The following is a 21,936-nucleotide window of genomic DNA, read 5'->3' on the forward strand; positions in this document are numbered from 1 at the left end:
ACCTTATGACCCACACAAGTATTAAATTTCAAATATTCTTCAAAACTCGTTTAAGCCCTTACATGGATATTAAGTATTTCTATCCCTCATTATATTTTTTGACACAACCTCTTCCCATCCTGTAAAAATCTCTCCTCAGCAAGAGAGTTCCTTCCTTCTTTAGAACACCTTGTTAAGGCAGAAGGATCATGAGTTTGATGCCAACCTGGCCAACTTGATGAAACTGTCATAAATGAATGAATGAATGAATGAATGAATGAATGAGAGGCTTGGGATATATCTTGGTGGCAGATAAGCGTGAGGCTGTCAATTCAATTCTTAGTTTTTTTTTAAACTTCACTTTGTGTAGCTACTCTTGAGACCCTGTTGGATCCTGGGTACCCCTTTTCAGAATTCTGCTCCCCAACAGTTGAAGTTAGTGCATCACACGGCGATTGGTTCTCTTTTTCAGTGACAAGAAAAGGCTTGCTTTTAAAAGAACATGTAGAAGCCTAAAGTCATCAAAACAATGTAACATCCTGTGTGAAAGTTGCAGCGCCTTGCGGTTTGGGTCCCTTGATCATGTGCCCTCCAGGGAGTCAGTTGGTGGTGGCTGTGGATGACTGAGACTCTCAGGCCTGGCAGGTGTATCTGCGGCTCGCCTTGCACCTGGGTCCCGCGGGGAGGAGGGCCTGGAGCCCGGGCCGAGGAGGACAATGGTGCTCAGGCTGCTGCTCTTGGCTCTCAACTTCATCCCCTCAGCTCAAGTGACAGGTAACAGTGATTTTGATTCTTTCCTCTCTTCTAAGTTTTTCTTTTCTGTTCTTGCAGTTGGCCTGGTGCATTTTAACCTTCGCATAAACTGTGAGAGTTGAGCACGTCTGCAGTGTACTTCTCTTTTAATTTAGAGACTTGTTATTTAGAAACTCACTGATTTTCAGAATACGCAATGGTGTTTCATAGAAGTCTTTTGGAAGTGAATAGCTACAAGTTGCTAAAGTCCCAAGAATTTTTAGTCCACCTACAATTTTTTCTTTGTAATTTAAGGAAACTGTTATTAATAGGTTAGCTCTGAAAGTTTTGAATTGAGATTGTCTGAGCTCAAATCACAGATCCAATTCTTACTAGCTGACCTTAGGTTAGTGTTTAAATTCTCTAATCTCGGTCTCCTTATTTTTAAAATGGGAATGATAATAAACCTCATCTGGCAGTTACTGTGGAGATGAAATAATCCATGTGAAATGCTGAGCTCAGTCAGTGATAGGTAAGGAAGATCAGCGTGTGCTGAATCATTGTATCTACCTGAATTAAACAAATACCAGCACAAAGTCTGGAGTCTCTGTAGAAGCTGTTGCAACAAAATACCAATGGTAGTGGTGTTTTTTTTTTTTAAAAAAACTATTTATTTAGATTAAAATTCTTGAAGTTTCCAGTAATGATTATGAAGAAGATGATACATCTATCATTGAGTGCTTACTTTGAGCAATGTTCAATTTTTATAACTCAGAGATAGTTATTATAATAACTGCTTTTGTAACTCACAACTAGCAGATAGTTATTACAGTAACTGCCCTAGTAACGCACAGCTAGAAGATATTTATTGCAGTAACTCCACTGCAGATGAAGAGACTTAGGTAATTGTCCCAAGGATAGATAGGTCCTAGTTGTTGGTGGCAGGTCCAACCCATGTTGTTTGTCTGACTTCAGAGCCTTTTCTCTGATCACTGTACTTTTCTACCCAGCATGACATGACTTGTAATTTCATAGAACAGGCTAAGTCTATGGTAAAATCATCTTCAGAAAAATTGCAATTCCTAAAAGATGGGGGTAAAAAAGAGCCTGTTGTTTTGATGGGCCAGTATAATATGTTCATTCAACTTGTTCTGAGTTAGAAAAGAGTCTTGCTTGGATCAAAAATTGTAACATGTTTTAAATAAGGACAGTTAATTCCCTGTGGTGGGAAAATTTCCCTTGTAGTGCCGGTATCTGCAGTTTTTGTTCTCATTTATTTTGGTGGTGAAGAGCCTGCATCATCTGTTGGTGCTGTTCTTAAACATCATGTGTGTGCAAAGAGTATAATTTCCCAACTGGCAGAAATACAATAGTTACATATATACCCATCAATTTTGTTGTCTGATATGCTGGGGAGAATGACTTGTGTATATTTATAAAAGGCATTGATATATAATGAAAGACATGAGCTGTGGTAAGTTATGCTCCAGTATCTAGTACCAAAAATCCTTAAAATTTATTTTGAAAGGGTCTTTAAACTTTATGGGAATTTTACTATTTATTTTAAAACAATATTTAAACTGTGTTAATTTATTATATAATAAAGGGACATCTAACCCTGAATGAATACTATTTAGCATTGGTAATTTGTAAACAGAATGTTTTTCTGATGTGTTTTGTGGACAATTATTTGTCGTGAATGCAGCCACTTTTGAAGATTTTCTTTGCAGTTTTTGTATTTTTCCATTTAGAACATTTATTTAAAATGCGGGATAGAGATAAAGCCGTCGCAGATTTCACACATGCAGAGCATTTATTTTCTCTTTGGGACACGTTTGCTTTTCGAACAGCAGCTCACTTCCCCAGGAACCTTTAGGAATTAATGCTGAGTGACTATTAATACAGGAGGGCAGGCCTGGGCCACTGCTGAAATGCCCTTCCAGTAAGAAAACTTCTGAGAAAAAAGTGGATTGTAACTTATAAGATGTGTGATCCATTCTGATCCATGATGCAAAGCCTTCCACACCATTTTTATTTTTCTCTGTGTTCGTCCTCCAGGAAAAAATGGCAAATGAGGAAATTTTCTGGTCAAAATATCATTGTCTTCTTTAGACTTGTAATAAACCACTATTATGTTTGGGTTGAGGTGTGAGAGAGAGAGAGAGAGAGAGAGAGAGAGAGAGAGAGAGAGAGTGTGTGCATGCATGTGTTGTTTGAAGAGCAATTTTATGTTCCATTAATTCATCATTCTAACTCATTGGCTCAGCACAGTTTAAAATACTTGCTCCATGAAGGTTAACCCTAACTAATTTTTCCTGATTTGGATGACATGGCAGAAAGATCATTAAGGGTAAATTAAAAAGTATGGTTTGAGAAGAGTGAGGAAACCCGAACTTGGATGGCTTCTTTGCTTCAGTCATGTGGTTTTCTAAGACTTGAGTAATTATGCAACTGAAGTCCATATGGCAAGAAGGAGTTGGACTTTGGAATATGAGTCTAGCTTGGAACTGTAGGCTTGGAAAGGGAGGAGGGTTTGTGCTGATGGTAGGTGTATGTAGATAATTCATGGTGTTGGTCATACCTAGGTAGCCCACATTAGCTGTTTTTCAGAAAACTGATGTCGTAAAACAAAAATCAGAATAACATCGCTTCTTTTTCCAGGGAAGCATTTCTTTTCACATCTTTCCAAAGAAACTTAGCAAATAAACTGTGCAAGTGACCAGTTTGGGGAGAATTGATTCCTCCAGTGCTGCTGAACGAGCCTAGCACTTCTTTTGCTGAGAAGCCCAGACGGCAGGAAAATAATTGGCATTTAATAAAAAGTCATATCAGCACAGGAAAGTAATTAAAAACTTTAATGTTCAGCAGATAACTCCTCTGAGATAACCGTCCACTGAAGAAGTCATGTACCTCTCACAGCTTACTGTTCCTTTTGGGCAAGGCTTGGGGAGTAAGGTAAAAAGATAAACACTGAAAAGCGCAGTGTAACCCATACACAGATTACTGCATTACGTGAGCGCTCCGCACCAATGTTAAGAAAATCGGCTGGATATTTTATCACTTGAACTAAATTTGATGGCTGTTTCCAAAAGATGGACATTGCTTAAGAGCTCTACTCTCATGACCTCAGAGAGTTTATTACCTTTTCTTTCTTTCTTTTTTACTTTTAAAGTAACCATCCGGCAAGGACTTTTACAGCAGGACTGTAAAGTTAAAATCTATATATGAATTCCAGGAAACAGAATGAGTCATTGCCTCAGAGAGTTTAGATGTAGAAATGAATCTGTGATTGTAATTCTGAAGTGCTCACATTCTTTAAACCTTTGCTATGGGTGGGGAGGTCTCACTGCCTCCCTTCTTTAGATCTGAATTTTTCCTTTTTGATATCTTTCTTCTTTTGCCTTGGGTGGAGAAATGCTCTGTGGTTACCATTTGCCATTTATGTTGTGTGGACATCATCCTTGAAGTATTTGCTGCAATGTAGTGTGCTGACTTTTACAGATTGAAAAATTTTATATCACCAACATCGCAGTAGAAAATTTCATATGTCATTTATCATCTGTAACACAGTAGCTCCTTATATTAACTGCTAAGGTCTTGAGGAGGATCGCAATTCATTCCAGACTTTCTTGTCTAAATCTCAGAGGGCAGAGACTCCTGCAAAGCAGTTATTTCACAGTGGGTCATTGTGAAGGATATATCTTTTTCTCCCTTTTATCTCAGATTGTTTGTCTTTTTCTTTGTTTCTTTCTTTTTATTTTTGGTACCTAGGATCAAACTCAGGACCTCATGCTTGCCAAGCTGGCACTTACACCACTGAGCTAAACCCCCAGCCCTATTTGTCTTTTTCTTCAAGAAATTTATTGACAATGATTGGAGATGTTTTTTTCTTCTATGTAAAAGTTTAGCTAAACATCAAGAAAAATGAGATATAGGTAGTTTTGTGACTGACCAGGGGGCTCTCTGGTTTTCTAAACTCTGTGAAAGTGTCTGTATGCCTCTTTTGTGCTGATTTCTTGAACTGTTTTTTTGGACAGTGCAGTATTACCCACAGATTGTTGTATTACGTGAACGCTGATGGTATTAACATCAACATCAACCAACTAACAAACACAAAACTACAAGAAACAAAATACCCAGTATACCCAGAGCTTTTATTATGATGATTGTTGCATGATAATTAGTGCCTGAAGCTAGAGGGAAGTTATCTGTGGCTCCTAGAAAAGTGTTTGCATGATGAGTATCTTGCTTTGTTATTTTCATTTTGAAGACTGAGTTCTGGAGAGGTGTGGTGGATTGGATCCAGAACTACTCAGTTGCTGGGGAGAGGCTTTGAAAAAGTGTTCAGCCTTCTTAGGCCTTAGTAATTGCACTAATTTCACAAGTGTCTTATTTTAGCTTGTGTGTCACCAAGTGTATCATATGTGTTTATGTTCTCATTGCTGGACAAACAGTTACAAGGTGGCAGAGACTTTTTTACTTAATTTTGAGCTGCTCCTTTATCTCTACCTCACCTTTACCACCATCTTTTTCTTTGTTGTCATCTTCATTATCTTGGAGACTCTGGCTGACAAGATAAGCAGGTTCATGGTTCCCGATGGTGTCTTTCAGAATTACTGTATTTACCTTGGATCTCTGATCTGATTGCTTGATTTTTTTTAATTGCTGAGAAGGTAGGAGGTTGTGCTTTTTTCATTGCTTAGGGATACTTGACACAGAATGAAATGTCAGAACATCATCTTGGGAATTTGGCATTTCTAATGGCTGACCTTCTTGGGTAGTGAACACTGCTAAAGGTAATGACATGTAATTTAAGGTCAGCCCAGAGGGTGGATGAGAATGGGCACCCATGATAAAAATGTCCCTTCCACCATGCAACTTCTAGGTGTCTGAAACAAGATATTAGTAGGTTCCTGTTTGCTGAAGTTCCAGTTCCTTCTTGTGATTTGTAAATATAGGTACTCAGCACATGTTTATTGAATATACTGCATGTGCAGGACACTAGCCTGGATTCTGTGACAGGGATGAAAAATCCTCTGTTGAGACTAAAGGAAGTGACAATTATGAAGTATCTTTAAAATTCTTTCACTTTTAATTTAGGATCATTGTGAATAATAACCTATCCATACCAGTTTATTTAGTGGGAAACAGTGACAAACAGAACCATCCAAAGAACCGTAGACATCCACCAGCTGTTTAGAGCTGGGCAGGAACATAGCCCACCCCCTGCCATATCCTTGTTTTGGTGATTCCCAGAAGATGCTGACAGAAAGATGACAGCAAAGTGTCTCAGGACTTTGGACCTTTTTAAGTTGGTCCCATCAGTTTATCCAAGCTATCGGCTCTCATGCCCCAGTGTCAGACCTTCAGTTCCAATAGTGAATATTCTTCAGTGTTTCACACATCTGCAGTCTTCCTGTATGGACTTATTGGAGCTTTTTCTTCTTGCAATACCCTCTTTCCTTCTTTCTGCCTATCCAGACCCTACTGTCTTTCACTTTAGTTCTGAGGTACAAGAGCCACCTCTTTGAGAAAGCTACTTCTGGATTCTTCCATCTTTATTGTGAATTCACGAGAAGTGTTCCTATGGGGACTTAATTCACTTTAAAATTATTTATTAAACTGCTCATATTTTAATATCTATTAGAGTGAGGAAATACAAGAAGAGAAGAAACAAAGTCTTAGCAGACAAAAAACTGCTTTATATAATTGGGTTCTCTCTGCTTTCATTTATGATTTAGTTGAGAAAACTACATATAACATGATACAACATCTGCAAACATGCATGATAATATCTGGTATTAACCTGCTTTACAGTGTTTTTGTATTTGTTATTCTCATAATCTGAAATGTCTTCTTTACCTCTCACCTGAAAGCCTATGAGGCTCTAAATGGCAAACTGAGAGACTGCTTTCCTCCTGAAAGTTCCTTAAAAATGTTATTGTAAATTAACACATCTATTTTTCCTACTAGATTATGAGTGCCTCTGGGCGGGATCAAGAGTTATTTATGCTTTTGACCTAAATATTAGGCAAAATGCTGAAAGCATATGGATGCTCAACAGATATTTGGTGAAGAAAGAAATGAATGAGTTACTAACAAAGTTAGGAAGGATAAGATAAGTACTGGTAAGATTAATATAGAACAGTAAGTCTTTATAGAGAATGGGAATTGATCTGGACTTTCATGGTAATAGGATTTGAATGGATGATGACAATTGCTAATGGAATGCTAGTTAATGTTTATTTTGCATTTATGTTTTGCCAAGCACTGTTCTACTTGGATTTCCCTGTACTGAATCATTTGGTCTTCCCCTGAGTCCTATGAAGTGGTTACTATGATCATACTATTTTATAGACGGGGAAACTGAAACACCAGGCAGGTAGAGCAGCTAGCCTGGGGCCACACAGTTATAAATATATACACCCAAACAGTCTTCATGTTCTTACCAGTGCCATGCTGCTCTACGAAGAGACAAATTAATAAAATCAGGCACACTGTTTCCGGTTTGGTGACAGGTAACATGTCAGGAGGAGTGGAGGCCCCAAGAATTAGGGTAGGATTAGGTTAAATAAAGGACTGAATTCTGATAACAGAAGTTCAAACTTTGTCTTCAAGGCATGTTGGAGTAGCTAACCTGGATAATAAGAAGACATTTAGGAATCCTCATCTTTGAGACGAAGCTGAAGGCCTGGGAATGAATGGTTCATAGAAAGTAGAGATTATGACTGCAAAACAGCAGAGTCAAACTGATCTGGAATACCCTGTGCTCAGGGTCAACCAAAGAGGATGAAGGCTGGTGAAGGAGACATGGAAAGTGGTTAGAGAGAGGAGGAGCAAGTGGCTAAGGAATTATCACTAGAGTAAAGGAGGGAAGAGTTTCAAAGAGAGAAAGTGGCTAATAGCATGGCATGTGGGAGGGAAAGGGAAGTAAATAATGGCTTGGGAAGGAGGCCAGCAGGACTTTTGAGTTTAGGCAGAGTCAAGGAGAAGGAAACTAAGGGTTAAAAAAAGTGGAAAGGGACAGAGCAGGAACAGTGAAGAGAAAAGGAAATTGATAGATAAGGTAAAGACCATTAGAAACTTTTATCACCTAAAATGCTTACCATTATATATATAAATACACACACACACACATATGAGAGAGAGAGAGAGAGAGAGAGAGAGATAGTGACAGTCTCATTATGTAGTGCAAGCTGGCCTTGAACTTGCTTATGTAGCCCAAGCTGGCCTTATGGTGATCCTCCTGCCTCGACATCCTGAGTGCTGGGGTTATAGGTGTGGACCACCATACCCCACTCACCATGGTAGTTTGAACATGGTAGCTATGGTATAAATGTTTACAAACAGAACAGTTAAATTATGTTTTACATGTGGAAGAGGATATATGTGTGTGTGTGTGTTGTGTTTTGTGTGTGTGTGTGTGTGTGTGTGTGTGTGTGTGTGTGTGTAATTCTGTGAGCACACTGTGCCGACAAGGCTATGTCCCTTGACTGTGAAGATGTAGTCATGCGTCCTTTCATTTGTGGCACTCACAAATGCACAGTGAGGTTTGGCCTGGCCTCAGCTCACAGTGGCGATAACAGGGTCGCAGGGTTCAAACCAGCCCTGCCCAACATTGGGGACCATTTCCAGTCACTGTTGTTAATCTCCACATCTCCCTGTGAGTTTTGGAACAAGGATGTGACTGTTTGACCTTGGCTTTGGGGAAATCAAATCTGCTATTTTTTATTAAAATTCAAAAGCTAAGCTAAGGATTTCTTAGGTAATGAAATGTGATTAGGACTTTTAGTCTGTTCCAGTGTGACATAAATTTTCTAGGCCTTGGTTTCTTCATCTGGTATACAAAGAGGTTGACCTGGAGGATGTCTCAAGTATCTATTTTGCCTGAAACATTTCTAAAGTAGCAATTAAAAATGTCAGATTCATAAGCCCTAACTAGGCAACTCAGCCACTCTGCTTCTTTGTGGATGCTCTTATGGTCTAACAGAGAAAATGGAAAGAATTGCAAACCGGTCGTCTCTGAAGTTTCTGGGAGGATTCGTGATCAGGAATGTAGATGCTAATGTGCTCAGAAATGACTCCAGGCCTTGGTGGGGGTGGATATTGCCTTTGCGGGCTCCACTTTTTCTACATGATGTTAAGGCTCAAAATAGTCATTCTTTCCAATCTTCCAGGCTGTGACACTTGCCAAAAGATTCTGCATATGACCAAGTGGTCATGAGCAGGCACTTCAAAAGTGTAAGACTTAGGGAAAATAGAACAGATAGGAAGCATGAATTGTTATTTTCAATGCGGGCTCAGAATGATGGTGACTTGGGTGGAAAATAGAGTTCTCAAGTTTTGTTGCTAGAATAAAGTATATTTATTTAAAAAACAATATATTAATAGGGAAATCTGGTTGTGTCTGTGAGTTTTCTTATGACCTGCTAATTGAATTATTATCATGATAATTATGCTGAATTTTTTAAAGCTCTGTTACTTACTCCTTGGATGACAGACAACTCTTAGGGTAATAAATTTGAGTTTCAGGAGTGGCTCCGTGACCTTTGTATGAATCTACTTTTGTTTAAGTCAAGGTGTGATGCCACAGTGCCCTTTTAGATTGTCCTTCTAGTGCTAGGAGATGGGAGATAATTGTCAACTGTGAATGCAGGGGCTGAGTGACATTAAGTTTAACCTATATGTCTATGTGTTTAGGAGTTTCAGTTCTACAGTGCTCAGATCCCTCATTGATGGGTAGTCTTTCAAAGGTAGAGAAGGATTACAGAGTAGGCAGTTTTAATGTTAGTTTTCATCCTAATACAGATCCGCTATAGATATTTATACTTGAAATTAGCATCCTTTAACTCTAGCCCTATGCTTCTCATTCTTTCTAGGTCTTTCCTCCAGCCTTACCCGAGCCGCCATCCTGGTATCTAAAATCGAACCCAACAGCCCCCCACCCTATTTCCTCTCTTCATATACCTAATTTTCTTGATGGTAACTTCCCTCACGCCTCTCTCCAGTGCGCGGACCCATGTGGGTTTCTGTTTCTGTCCATCAGAGCTCTACACACCCAGCATGAATGCCTTTCCTGTCCTTCAACCAGCTGTCCCCTCCCAGTCAGGCCTGAGACCCCATAGCAGCTCCAAAGTGTCTCTGCCTCACCAGTGACCTTTTCCTGTAGTTGTGCTGACACTACCTAGGAAGTACTGTTCTCACCTCAGCTGTCATCAGCATGCAGAGTTGCCTCCCCTTTGCCTTTCAGGTGACTTTTCTTGACACTAAAGGCCCTTAATGATTGAATCAGCCCTCTCTCTTTGTTTCCTCTCTACATCAATAAAATGTTCTGTTGGCTCCCAACAAAGCCTTTCAGTAAGTCACTTCCTTTACCTTAGCCTGTTTAACTTGCCCCAGATCTCATGGCCCACTGGGAGGTTATTCTGTACAAAAGCACACAGAATCATCTCATCTGGAAGCAAAGCCTCTTTCCCCTGACTGTCCACGGCCCTCTGCAGGGCTCCCACATCGACTGTGGCTTTGGAGCATTGCTAGTGTATACCTCCTTGGGATCTGTCCTGGGTGGAAGCCGCTCTGCCTTTTACCTCTTTCTATCTCCTGAGGACCAGCTACGTGAGAACTCTTTGTTGTTTTGCTAAATGAACAAATGACTGCTGTGGCAGAAGTCAGAACACCAAAGAGCAATTCAATATATCAAAACTTCTTTCCAGAAAGTGTTCATTGGTTGATTTGATCATTTTTCTCTCCCAAAATTAATGCCTTAAGTCTCAGTGTTCAGATGGGACTTTTTACTAACAGACTGGGCTTCTGCATTACTTACTGACAGTAGCACAGTAACATTTTAAAAGGACAAAAACAAGTGTCCTCTCAACTGTCTTGTCTGCCTGCGTGGTAACACAGATAGGCTGAGATATGGCTTAGATTAGTGCTGGCCAAAAGAAACGCTAATAAATTTATTAATCAAGCTTCTAGTTTCACTTTGATTGTTACCCATAATAATTTTTCCTTATATGAATTAAAGGTTTTTTTTTTTAAATAATCGTATGTTCTGTGGATAAGAGTTAATGCGCCGTCACCCAGTCTGGGAGAGGGCGGCTCAGCTGTCCTGTTTCTCTTGGGGGAAGCCATGCTTCTGTCGTGGTAACCTCTTCTACGCCGTTCTTTCTGCCTCTGGTGACTTCCCTGTGCCTTCCCCTATTCAGATCTAAGGGTGGTCATAGCTCTGTGGCTACAAACCACAGGTGGTTTTCCCCTTGTGGTTCTGCTATATTTTTACACTTTTGCCAACAACCTTTCATGAATAAACCCTCCTTCTATTGCCCAATTTTCAGTGTACTATGTGCTTCGTGTTAGAATCCTAAGTGAGACGACACAGACATGTGAATGTCGCCCTGGGTCAAAGACTTGAAATCATCTTCAGACTGTCTTTACGTCACTAATCCTTATGAACATGAGGAAAGTTTCATGACAGCGGTCAACAGCAAATGACATAAAATGACCATGAACTTATTGTGAAATTAACCTGTATAGTTTGTCTTCATTTAACACAAATTTCAGAGAGTCTAGCTTTGTTGTCTTTTTAGTTACTCAAGGAGGATGGCAAAAGGTGCTCCAATCTGGAGACTGTTTTACACTCCTCTTTCTGACATTTAATGAAGCCAAGGTCACCAGCTGGGGTCCCTGCAGGCACGGGCTGTTGGTCTGAGCCTCTTCCTCTCAGGAAGCACGGTTTGCCAGACTGGATCGAAGCCTGAAAGGAACAAGTGTTTAGAAGGCTGTGGGGACCGCAGGTCCACACAGGAACTGCATCCAGAGGAGATTCCAGTGACTTAGCCAGCTTGGTGCCAGGGCAAGCGGCAAACAAACCCCACAGGGCAGGACTGCGGGGAGCAGAGAGCTTTCATTTTCACTGCTTGCCACGTCTCCTGTTAACATCTGTTCCCTCAGAGGAAAAAAAGAATTTTAAGAAGGAAACAATGTGATTAGGATCTTATAACTTGGTTTTGTTAACTGGAAAAAAATAAAAAAACCCACAAAAACTCTGATAGGACACAAATAGATGGAAGCCCCTGAAGTTGTTAAAGATTCTGGAGGGAAATCACACTGCTGGTGCAACATGTATCAGACCTTCTCGTTGCTTCTGTAGCACCCCAAGTAAACGTCAGTCTGAAGTCTTGCTTACCCCACTCCGGTGTCAGCCTTGGCATGCCGTCTTATTTCTCTAGGATGCTTTTGATACAGAAAAGGAAGATGAAATATTGTAAATTTAAATACAATAAATAAACATATTTTACGAAAGCCCTGAAGTTAACTATTTGCCCAAGGAGAGTTGGACTGAACAGTGGCTTTATATGTTGACCAATGTCTCTTTTGGTCACTTGGCCAAGCGGGAATGGAAGAACTACAGTAGTACAATTAGTGTTTATGCATCAGAAATAATTTCTAAGAGCATTTCATGTGACTATATTGTCAGTAGCCTATATCTAGGACTTGTTTATGACCTTCAGGAAGTCTGTCAATTTGTAAGAAAAATGTTTTGTGTACAGTGGCCTAGCCGTACTTATACTTGGGGAATGTGTTCTGAGACTCTCCCAGTGACTACCTGGAACCTCAGAGTGTACTGCACCCCGCAAATTAATGCCTTACCTAAGCATTTGTCACTGGCTGTGGCTGTAACTTTTGCAATTTGAGGTAAAACAGGAAAACTAGCACAAGCATCTTTTTTCTTCTTTGCAATGTCATGAATAGAAGATTCACTCATGCCTTATATCTTAGCAATTGCAGCATGATTTTTTTTCTCTTTATTAAGTGGAGAACTTTTCGTCTTTATTAAGTGGAGAAATTTCTTATTTTATTTTATGGTTTCTCTTTGGAAGTTGGCAGCATCGTTACTCTTGCATTTTGGGGCCATTATTTGGGGCCAAATAAAGATTCCTTGAATACAAGCAATGAGGTACTTAAATAGTTAATCTGATAATGCAGCGGGCAGCAAAGTGACTAACAGGAGGGTAAGCATATACACTGTGGCTATGATGGAAAAAGGATGATTCACATGCATGGTGGGACAACATGAGATCTCATCATGCTGCTCACCATTTAAAACTTATGAATTGTTTATTTTTGGAATTTTCTGTTTTACATTTTTAGACTATGATTGAAACTAAAGAAAGCAAAATCATGGATCAGCAGGAGCTACTGTGTGCATTACATATTAAAAAGTTTGCAAATGTACATTCTTTAAATGTGATCATGATGTAACTTCAATCCAAATAAATGAACTAAGTTGTTTTTCTGTTCATTCATGATTTAAAGCATTATTCCAAATGCCTAAACAATTAAATTACATCTGAGTTCTTCAGGTATTTGTAAGACCTTTGTCAAAGAGTCATTTACTTCTTTGTTTTGTTTTTAGCTGCTTCTTTTGTAAAATAAAGGATTGGCTTAGATCATCTGTAAGTTTTCTTCCAGATTAAATTTTTTTTCAGGATGGGATTCTATTACAATGGTGGAGAAAATGAAATTTATGTTGGTCCCATCCACTTTCCATTCCATCTCCTTTTACACTCTGGGTATCATCCCTAACTCTCACTAGACACTGAGTGCCACCCTTTCCTTCAGGCCAGTTTTGAGAGCATTTAGAAAGAATCCCTGAACTCATGTTAAAATTTTGATGCAACATGTCAGAAAGAGAAAAAAACCCAGTAGATTAGAATCTGTCATGAAGCACTAAGGTCTCAAGGGTGACTTAGCTGTCCTGAAACCCTGAGCAACTCACTGACTTCATTTGCATCTCTGCTTCATGTGGCAAATGGGCTAAGGATGGCTGTCTTGTCTGCTTACTTCACAGGTTCGTGTGGACCAGGAGGGAAGTAAACAGGAGAGAATGCGGTATAGCTCTATGAATGAAGGCCATAGTTACTAATTTAAACCACAGTGTTTCCTACCTTGTATTTCATGCTTCATCTTTGGAAATCAAAGCATGACCTGAACTGATGGGGAGCATCCTTTAAGGTCAGGGTTTTTTGATGTAAGCAGCCACACCTTAGAGGTGTTTATCCACACCACCTGTGCACAGAGCCGACCTGCTTACTAAATATAGTAACTGACCCACTTACCATAGGCGAGATGGAAAGAGTGTGTTTTGGTAACTAAACCTCCCACCCTCTGCCCCATCGAAGCACAGCAGCTTTCAGTCTCTTCCAAAAGTTGGGTACATCACAAGATTCACAGGCTATCTGTGGAAAGTCTTCTAGCTCTCACTACCTCACCTCTTGAGGAGGAGATAAGCACCTTCTCACCTCTGATCTTACTCTTTATGTTGCCTGTTGTCAAGCAGGAGTTGTGAGGGAAAGAGGTTTGAGGTTACTGCTTCCTGTCTCCACACCTTGAGCTGGCTTAGCTGCTAGGAAAGGCTTTGAAAGCAAAGCACCTAGTTCATCATCAAAACAACTTGTCAATTCAGTTAGTGAAATGTCAGTCAAGCCAATCTTTTGATACCATAAGCAAATATAATTGATAGGTCAACACTATTCTTCTTTACCTATTATGTTTGACCAAGGTAAACTTTGCCTAACCACTCACAATGGGAAAATAAAATATTTACAGGGGAGGACTGGGTGTGCTAGTACCAAAGTAACTTAAGAAGGATGCTTTTATTTATTAAAAAAATTTTAAGGAAGTTTATTGGTACACCTAGATATACATAGATGATGTCATAAGGAGTTTGTACTTGTACACTGTATATCTTAGTTCCTCTTTTTACCCATTTTCCTTCCCTTCCTTCAACTCCTCTTCCTTTCATTTACAAAGCTTTGTTTTCATTTTATTCTTTTCTCATTTTTTTCTTTGCCCTTCCTTCTTCCTTTCCCTTCTCTAGTTCCTTTTTCCTTTCGAATAATTCTTCCTATTTCACAGAATCTATTATATATTCTGGTTCTTATTCCCACTTTCAGTTTCTCACACCAAAAAGACAATATGATATTTACACAAGCATGTCTGATTTATTGAGTATGTTCTACAGGTACATCCATTTACCTAGAAATGTCTCAGAGAAGGATGCTGTTTTGTATGTAGGTGTGTATGTACACGTGTACTTTTAATATGGTTTAGTCAAGTGTTTTATCTCGTATTTATTAAGTCCCTCATCCTTTGTGTGGTTAAAAAGGTGGACTAACCTTCAATGGCTTCCTTTTGCTTTTAGAAAAAATTTAACACATATTAATTGTATGAATTAGTGGGTCTAACTGTGACAATTTCATCCATCCGTCCGTCCATCCATCCATCCGTCCATACATCCATACATCCATACATCCATACATCCATACAGTGTGTTGTACTTTGATCATTGTCTGTCATCTGATTGTTCCTATTCTACTTCCAGGTGATTGAGGTTTGGTGTTATTTTTCTTGTATGAGAGAAAACACGTAATTCTTGTCTTTCTGTGTTTGGTTTATTTCACTTAACATGATGACCTCCAGTTTCACCCATTTTCATGCAAAAGACAGGATGTCACTCTTCTTTGTGGCTATATATTATTACATGTACCATGGTTTCTCCATTCATTTGATGTCAGGCACCCAAGCTGATTCTATCACTTGGCTGTTGTGAATAGTGCCTCAATGGTCAAGGGTACCCTAGTGTCTCTTCTGTATGTTGAATTCTTCTCCTTTGGGTGCTTACCTCTAAGTGGGCGTAGCAGGATCATATATGGTAATTGTGCTTTCTGGGGAACCTCCGTATTTATTACCTTAGTTGCTGTTTTTGTTTAAATTCCTACCAAGAGTGTATACAAGCTCCTTTTCCCCCACATCCTCAGCAGCATTTTTTATTTTTTGTTTAGCTGTTATGACTAGGGTGAGATGGAATCTCAGTGAGGTTTCAATTTGGATTTTCCTAATGACTAAAGAGGATGAGCATTTTTTCATAAACTTTTTGACAATTTGTACTTCTTATGAGAAATGTCTGTTTGTATCTTTGTGTTCATTTATTGATTGTATTTCAAGTTCTTTTGTTGTTAAATTTCTAAAGTTCTTCATATATCCTGGATTTGAATCTTTTATTAAGTGAATAGCTGGCAAAATACATGCTTTCCACTCTTAAATTGATCTGAAAAGCAAAAAGGAACCAAGTAGTCATATGGAGAAATGAAATATTTCTGCAGGTTCTTCTGAACCTAGATATATCTTTAAATGTTATAATATGTCCTTGTGCCTCCTGGAAATCATAATGGTCACACATATCCAATATCACTTAGAATGACTAGTTATCTTTTTTTTTTAATTTAAAGAGAAAAAGGAAAAAACAGAAAAAGAGTACAAGTAATACAAAATTTAAAAAATAAACAGTAAGAAATCACTAGTTAATAGATTACATATTCTCATCTTAGAAATAGTTGTTCAAGTTACATTATTGAAGCATATAAAGTGGACTTTCAACAGTGAGAGTACAAACAGTTCTGTTCAATGATCCAAAAAACACTCAGTAATATGGTTATCTATCTTATACACTTAAACATATATGCAGTTATAACCTTTAGAGCACTTTCTTTTCTTTTCTTTTGTACAATGACAATTACACATTTTGGGTTTTATTACTCCCACAGTTCTTATTACTTTTTTTGAAGAGAGTAAAACCAAATGCGACGTATCAGAACAGAGTCAGTCAAATCAAAAGGATGGACATAATAATGTTAAAAACAAAATATAAAGTGATCAACAATGGTTACCATACTGCCTCTTGCTATTTATGACTAGTTATGTTTAACACCCCAAATAAATTTCTTTCATTTAGTGTCTCTCTCCACAGCAGATGTAGATTTTGAGGTTTTATGAGAGTTTCTCATTTAGGTTTTCTGAATCACTGACATGATCCAGGGTGGGATCAAGGGGTATATGGATATAAAGGAGGTTTTACCAATTAACTCTTGAGTCCAGCTTGATTCTAAAGTAGGAAGCAGCCAGCCACATACTAGCATATAGTAGACAAATTTATTTCAAGCTAAGTGCTCATGTTTAAGAATCTGTTAGTTTAAAAATTACTGCGTTAACAGAAAAGAGAGGAAAGCAAATGGTTAGAGTAAACTGGATATTTCTTTTTCATCATAAAGCTGTGTAACCAATAGTTTTTAAATACTTTCCCAAACAAAATCTTAGCACAAAGCATTACAAAATAAAAATTGTTTTGCTTCCATCCCTCAGTTAAGGGATATGCCTCAGATGAAGAGAACATGGAACATATCACAGCCAGGTTTGGTACAGGAGTCTTGGGCTTTTCCTCCTTAAGCAAGTTCATGATTTGTAGTGCTGCGATCAGATGGGCTCAGGAGAAATCCAATCGATCTCAATAATGCTAAGGTTTGAATCTGGAGACTCCGTACTGGACAGAAGGAAGTCTATCTTCCAATTATCCCCCTGTATGTCCTATGGCTTCTGAAGGAAAATAGCTCAGGAGGGAGATTACTGCTGCTCCCCTCTGGGCAGCTGTAGACACTGGAATAATCTGTTCCTAGCAAGTCCTGATGTGATTTATGTTTTCTTTACAGTGATCTCTGAGGCTGAAAGTATATCTTCTGTATGCCCTAGATGTCAGAGTTTGCCTTTGTTTCTGAGCTGTCTATTTTTGTAATGTAATGAAGAGATGACCAAAGAAAAAGATGACAAGAGGAAAATAACTGCTTGTTGGCTGGTCTGTGTGATCTGAACAAGTCATTTTTAACTCCTGTTTTCTCACTTACCACACCTGAGACAATGCTGAATTTTGCAAATGTTAGCCTGCTCATATTTTTTTTTTTTTAACTTCATCCAATTCTTTCAAACCGCATTTTAATCCCTTTCACCTTTTGCTTAGACTCGATCCTAACTGATCTCCATTGGTACAGTCCTGCATCCTCCAGATGTTCCTGTCCCATTTGTGCTTAAGTGATCTACACGAAGTGAAGGTTGTGCACATCCACTGCTGTGTTTAAAAAGCTTTAGTAGGTCCTTGTCCCCTGCAGGAGAGAACCAAGCTGGTTATTGCAGTAAACTTTGCTTTTTTTGCTCATCTTGTCCCCTATAGCTCCTGACTCAGCAAAACTGAGGTAGCTGTAACTCCCTACTCTGCCAGGTTCTTTCTTGCTTTCTTTTTTGCCTACACTGCTGTCTCTTCTTAGTCTTATCCTCCTAACAGTGACCTAACTCACCTTCAACCTCAAAGCACACTTTCCCACCTGTCCTCAGCCCCAACACAAACATTTAACTGGAGTGAATTTCGTTTGGTAAATTTCATTTGGTCTATGTTGGTCCACTCAACATAGACATCTTCTTTCATGTTTCAGACCACCAGCAGCTGGTTCCCCAGTTGCCCCAGAAACTGCAGATCACTGTGCCACTATTTTAAAACTAGTTGTCGGTTTCCGTAGCCCACCCTCACCAGACTGTGAGTTGCCCACGGAGTTCATGTTTGGGAAATCACTTTTTTATCTCCCTTGAGTGTTTAGGGAAGATGTCATGCCCTGAGTTAGACAAGGCACACTAAGCAAACTAGTGGAGTTTGGGTGCTGAAACTTCCTCATAGCTCTCCCGACTCTCTCCACCTGGCTGTGGGTGCCGGCAGGAGGAAGCCACGATGTGTAGCCATCTGGGGTTTCTCTCCAGCCTCACTCAGTTTCCCCACCCACACTGCCTTTTTTTATCCCCACAAAGAAGTCCTTCTCCCACTTTTTATTTATATCAGCTCTCAAAGCAGATCAGAAGAAATTTAAATGCCCTTTAATTTAGGATCTAAATAATTAACAGCAGAAACAGTTTCCAGAGATAGTAAGCAGACATACAAACACCCAACCTATATTCTCTGAAAAAGAGGTGATTCACTGGCACTTCCTGCTCTTCCAGTCAGAACTGGTCTTATTCTAGGTAAGAGGGAAAAAAAATCTAAACAAAAACAAGCTGGATTTCCATATCAAGAAAGGTTGAACTTTTAGATTCTTTACATGTTTATTTTCCAGGGCTTTTACAGAGTATTTGTTGGATGAACAGTTAATGAGGCTAGCATTGTTGAGACACAGGTTTTGACCAGGATTTAATGGCATGGTAGCAAGATAGAGCTACCATTAGGAACAATATGGTCGGCTCACCATCCTTCACCTAGCAGTAACCTAATGGCTTCCTGTTAGTCTTGCCAGCATTATTTAAAGAAGGGTAACTTGTAGTTCATGCTATTAAGTGGCTTGGGAAGTAGGGCCAAGAGGAAAACAAATGAATTTTAAAAATCTACCAATTGAAGAATATAAAGCAAAAAGCATTCAAAAGGTGAAACGTGGCTAAATATCAAACAAATGTTACACACCATAATTGTCTTGGCCCTAAGATGGGAATGGTTTCGTTGAGTACGTGGGTGGGGTGTAGAAGTGGAACTGCTCGTGTGTGTTCCGGGGATGTCTCCTTAAATGATCTGGCAATCAGGAGTGATTTTGTTTGAGGAAATAAAGTTGGAAAAGGCCTGTGAAGATCTATGAATTTGAGGGTCAGCAGTTATGTTTCTTCTGCTAGGTTACTGCTTCGCAAACTTGATTGACAAGTTAGAATCATCTGGAGAAATACTCATGCCCTTGGCCTTATATCCAGAGATTCTGATTTAATGGTTCTGACAACCAAATGGTTTTAAAACTGTATATTAGATTCAGTTTAATTCTAACTTTTAAGACAATATACAGACAGGGAGAATATATTTGTTGATTACATAGTGTCTTATAAGGAACTTGTTTAAAAAGTTTCAACAAACTCCAATAAAGCAATAATACAAAGACAAACTCATTATAAATGGGCAAATGTTCTGAATAAAAATTTCTTGAAGAAGACAATACAAATGGCTAGTAAGCACAGGAATGTCATTAGAGAAATGCTTAGCAAACCACCATGAGATACCACTTCATTAGCATGAAGATGGCTATAATAAAAGAAGGGACCATAACAAGGGTTGGTAAGGACCTGGAGAAATCGGAGTCTGTATATACTACTGGTGGAAATGTGAAATGGTGCAATTGCTTTGAAAACAGTTTGTCAAGTGCTCAAAAAGTTGAACTTAAGAGTTATACGTATGATGACTTAGCAGTTCCACTCCTGGTGCACACTTTCACATAAAAACTTCTACACAAACTTCACAATAGTTTTATTCATAACAGCCAGAAAGTAGTGAGTGGAGAAACAAAACATGATACATCCATTCAGTGGGGTATTATTTGGTAATTAAAACAATGAAGTTCTGATACATACTATAACCTGGGTGAGCATGGAACCTGCTATGTGAAAATATGCTAAGTGAAAAAGAAGCCTGACACAAAAGGTCACACAGTGTATGAGTCCATTTGTATGAAATGTCCTGAATAGGCAAATCCATAGATACAGGACGTAAAATAGTGATTGCCTGAAGTTGGAGAAAGGAAGGAATGGAAATAACAGCTAATGAAGATGAAGTTTCCTTTTAGGGTAGTGAGAATATTTTGGAAACAAATAAAAATGATACAGTCACAATTTTGTGAATATACTAAAAACAGAAAAACCCACTAAATCTTACATATTAAAGGGATAAACTTTCTGGTCCTTGAATTACATCTCAATAAAATTTTTACCAAAATAAAAGGAAAGAAAAACAAACAAAAGAAAACAAAACTAACAAACTAAAAAAACAAACAAACAAACAAAAAACCCCAAAAAACCCTAAAAACCAAAAAACCCAGTATCAACTCTGTTCCCTTTGCACCATTCCAGCCAAGACCAAGTCAATGAACTTTTGGGAGAACGAGGAGCTAGATATAGGTTTCTTATTTTATTTTATTTTAAAGAGAAAAAACAGAAAAATCAAGAAACAAACCAACAAAAAACAACAAAAGCAAAATGAGAACAACAACAACAGAAAACAAGAGATAGGAGATAAGAACTTAACAATGGCTGCTATATTGCATATTGCTATCCTCAGAATAATTACTCAGGCTACCAGATACAGGCATGTAAGATTGAGCACACAATATAATTTTCCTTTGAGCAGTTTTTTTTCCTTTGACTATATCTACTGTAACTTTTGAATCTTATTTACTCTTTCATATTTTTATGCTAGTGAGAATATGGGATTTGCACATGCAAATCTGATTTATTTCACTTACAAGTATGGTTTCTAGCATTTGCCTTTGTTCAGAAATATTTTTGGTATTCTAGGTTTCTTTTAGTTTCATATGAATTTTAGGAATGTTTTCTCTAGATCAGTGAGATATCCATTTACCTATAAAAACCTCAAGTCTGTCATTTTTATGGCTGAGTAGTATTCCATTATATAAAAATACCACATCTTTTGTATCCATTCCTCAGTTGATGGGCATTTGGGCTATTTCCAACATTTAGCTGTTACAAATGTGCTGCCACAAACATGGGTGCACATATAGCGCTGTGATATGATGTTTTCAATTCTGGGAAAACACTCAGAAGGGGGATAGCTGGGTCAAATGGAATTTCTAATCCTAGTTGTTTGAGAAATCTTCACACTGATTTTCACAGTGGTTGTATCAGTCTACACTCCCACCAACAATGGAGAAGTGTTCCTTTCTTTCTACACCCCCTCCAGTGTTGGTTATTGGCTAATTTTTTGATCTTGACCATTCTTTCTGGAATGAGAGGATATCTCAGTGTTGTTTAATTTGCATTTCTCTAATGACCAATGATGTTGAACATTTTTCATATATTTATTTGCCATTTTTTTCATGTATTTATTTGAGAATTATGTATTCATCTCAGATGCCCATTTTTGGATTGGGTCTTTAAATTTGGGGGGCCTGTTTTTTTTCAATTCTTTATACATTCTAGATAAAAGTCCTTTACCAGAGAGATAGTTAACAAAAATCTTTTTCCAATCTGTAGATTTTCTTTTCACTCTGTCGGTGATTTCTTTGAGTGTGCAAAAAATTTTAATAAGATGGGGCTGGGGATTTAGCTCAGCGGCATAAGAGCCTGCCTTGAAAGCAGGCAGTTGTGAGTTCGATCCCTGGTACAGATAAAAAGGAAAAAGACAAAAAAAAAATTTTAATAAGATGAGATCTCATTTGTTTATTCTTGAAGTATTTCCTGTGCATTTGGTTTTGTTCATGAACTCTCAGCCTACCCCATGTGCTCGAGATTACTACCTACTTTGTCTTCCAGTAGGTTTAGTGTTTCTGTCTTAATATTTAGATCTTTGATCCATTTTGACTTTAGTCT

The 21,936-nt window shown here is 38.5% G+C and overlaps 1 protein-coding gene across 1 annotated transcript in view; it reads left to right on the forward strand.

Moving 5' to 3' along the window:
* Positions 1–502: 502 nt before the first annotated feature.
* The window catches only part of Cd28 (CD28 molecule), a 34,747-nt gene continuing 13,313 nt past the window's right edge, over positions 503–21,936 (forward strand). Inside the window, exon 1 of the mRNA XM_013157267.3 lies at positions 503–753. Coding sequence (XP_013012721.1) covers positions 696–753 — 58 coding nt within the window. The 5' untranslated portion in view covers positions 503–695. The remainder of the gene's footprint in view (positions 754–21,936) is intronic.

The sequence above is a fragment of the Cavia porcellus genome, unplaced genomic scaffold (genome assembly GCF_034190915.1).
Source record: "Cavia porcellus strain 051 isolate PalLab524CR breed Dunkin Hartley unplaced genomic scaffold, mCavPor4.1 scaffold_26, whole genome shotgun sequence".
Classification (NCBI taxonomy): Eukaryota; Metazoa; Chordata; class Mammalia; order Rodentia; family Caviidae; genus Cavia; species Cavia porcellus.